General features: G+C 55.4%; 1 protein-coding gene across 1 annotated transcript in view; it reads left to right on the top strand.

Annotated features, from left to right (window-relative positions):
• Positions 1–2,497, top strand: part of setd4 (SET domain containing 4) — a gene marked incomplete at its 3' end in the record, with an annotated part of 5,240 nt that extends 2,743 nt beyond the window's left edge. Inside the window, 6 exon segments of the mRNA XM_068740983.1 lie at positions 498–627; positions 706–880; positions 953–1,031; positions 1,103–1,183; positions 2,186–2,318; positions 2,402–2,497. Of these exon segments, the coding sequence (XP_068597084.1) occupies positions 498–627; positions 706–880; positions 953–1,031; positions 1,103–1,183; positions 2,186–2,318; positions 2,402–2,497 (694 nt within the window).
• Between the last annotated feature and the right edge of the window lie 3 nt (positions 2,498–2,500).

The raw sequence follows: 2,500 nt of genomic DNA, 5'->3' as shown, positions 1-2,500 counted from the left end.
TCTATACTAAGTTATTTAGTGTGTCTTTTTCTGGTTGGAAGCTGTGATTAGTATTTATTGATCCTACAGCTTCTCCAAAGGAAACCTACTGTTCGACGCATTTCTTTTTTTAAGTATCGACTGACATAATAACTGCTGATTTGTGTAGTTTAAAATACTTGTATACTGCTGTGTAATTGAATTTAGCTTAAACTCTTTCACACTTTGCGGATCTCAATCCTTCCGACCATCAAACATTTACATTTAGTTCCATTGATCTTACGAGTATTTCAGAAACAGTCATTTATCTTTAAAAGTCAGACGTCAGGTGCTGCGTGATGAGATGTAACTAACCAATCAGCAGCCACTCACCTGTTTGCATGTAAAGGTGAGTCTGACTGAAATCAGATCGAGAATGTAAATGTGTGTGTGGCGTCTTTAAATGCACGGTAACCGTGGATACGGCGATGGATCTCTGGGCTGAGATGTTTTTGGACGCCGTCGCGGTTCCTCTGCAGGTGGGCGTGGTGCAGCGTCAACACGCGCTCCGTCTTCATGTCCCGCCCGTCCAGCAGCTTCCTCTGCGGACAGGATGTCTATGCTTTAGCGCCCTTCCTGGACCTCCTCAACCACCGGCCTGATGTGCAGGTGAGCTGCGAGGACGTAGCGAGGACACGAGGGCCGGATTTATCCAATCAGGTAACAGGAGAGACGAATGCTTCCCAGGTAGAAGCGGCGTTCAACGACGAGACGAGATGTTATGAAATCAGGAGCGTTGGCGGGACGGCCCGCTACCAGCAGGCCTTCATCAACTACGGTTCCCATGACAACCAGCGCCTGATGCTGGAGTACGGCTTTGTCGCCCCGTGTAACCCCCACAGCGTGGTCTATGTCAATGCAGGTGGGGGGGGCATTCATATCTACACCAGACCTCAGACCGAGGATCTGAAACGTTCCCGTTTGGCCCCCCCAGATCTCCTCGCTGACGCGTCGAGAGGCGACGGGAGTTTGGAGCAGAAGATCAGCTTCCTCCGGGAGAACCGCTTCCTCCAGTACGTTTCAGTTATTGAGCAGCTCGTCTGTGCCCCCCCCCCCCCGGAATAACCTCCCATTCCTTCTGCAGTAATCTCACCCTGTCCATGGAGGGGCCCGGCTGGAGGCTGATGACGGCACTCAGGCTGTTATCACTGCCACAGTCCCGGAGGTAAGACCCCCCCCCACACACACACAGTCACTGTAGTAAGACCCCCCCCACACACACACAGTCACTGTAGTAAGACCCCCCCCACACACACACACAGTCACTGTAGTAAGACCCCCCCCCCACACACACACAGTCACTGTAGTAAGACCCCCCCCCCACACACACACAGTCACTGTAGTAAGACCCCCCCCACACACACACACAGTCACTGTAGTAAGACCCCCCCACCACACCAGTCACTGTAGTAAGACCCCCCCCCCACACACACACAGTCACTGTAGTAAGACCCCCCCCCCACACACACACAGTCACTGTAGTAAGACCCCCCCCCACACACACACAGTCACTGTAGTAAGACCCCCCCCCCACACACACACAGTCACTGTAGTAAGACCCCCCCCCCACACACACACAGTCACTGTAGTAAGACCCCCCCCCACAACACACACAGTCACTGTAGTAAGACCCCCCCCCCACACACACACAGTCACTGTAGTAAGACCCCCCCCCCCCACACACACACAGTCACTGTAGTAAGACCCCCCCCCACACACACACAGTCACTGTAGTAAGACCCCCCCCACACACACACACAGTCACTGTAGTAAGACCCCCCCCCCACACACACACAGTCACTGTAGTAAGACCCCCCCCCCCACACACACACAGTCACTGTAGTAAGACCCCCCCCACACACACACACAGTCACTGTAGTAAGACCCCCCCCACACACACACACAGTCACTGTAGTAAGACCCCCCCCCCACACACACACAGTCACTGTAGTAAGACCCCCCCCCACACACACACAGTCACTGTAGTAAGACCCCCCCCACACACACACACAGTCACTGTAGTAAGACCCCCCCCACACACACACAAGTCACTGTAGTAAGACCCCCCCCCCCCCACACACACACAGTCACTGTAGTAAGACCCCCCCCACACACACCATTCTTTAAATCAGTTTATAAGGAAAACATGACTGACATGTTTCCACAGCCACCACTGGAGGGCGGTGTTGCTCGGTCAGTCGGCGTGTGAGGAGGAGGAGGAGGAAGAGGAGCGGCGCCTCCAGACAGCTCAGCTCCTCTGCCACAGACTGCTCAGAGACGCACACGCCGCGCTGGACGGGGTGTGTGTGACCCCCGACCCCCCCCCCCCCCCCCCCCCCCCCCCGCCGGGACGCGACCCCACTGACCTCCTGTGTGTGTTTAGATCTCCCTCCTCCTCCAGCAGAGCGAGCCGACGGTCAGGGAGCAACTCCACGTGGTCGAGTCCCTGCGAGAGGAGGAGAGGTGCATTCTGGGTCGCAGT

This window comes from Brachionichthys hirsutus, chromosome 7 (assembly GCF_040956055.1).
Source record: "Brachionichthys hirsutus isolate HB-005 chromosome 7, CSIRO-AGI_Bhir_v1, whole genome shotgun sequence".
NCBI classification, from domain to species: Eukaryota; Metazoa; Chordata; class Actinopteri; order Lophiiformes; family Brachionichthyidae; genus Brachionichthys; species Brachionichthys hirsutus.
Note: the sequence above shows the minus strand (reverse complement) of the source record. Positions and strands in the feature narration are given on the sequence as shown.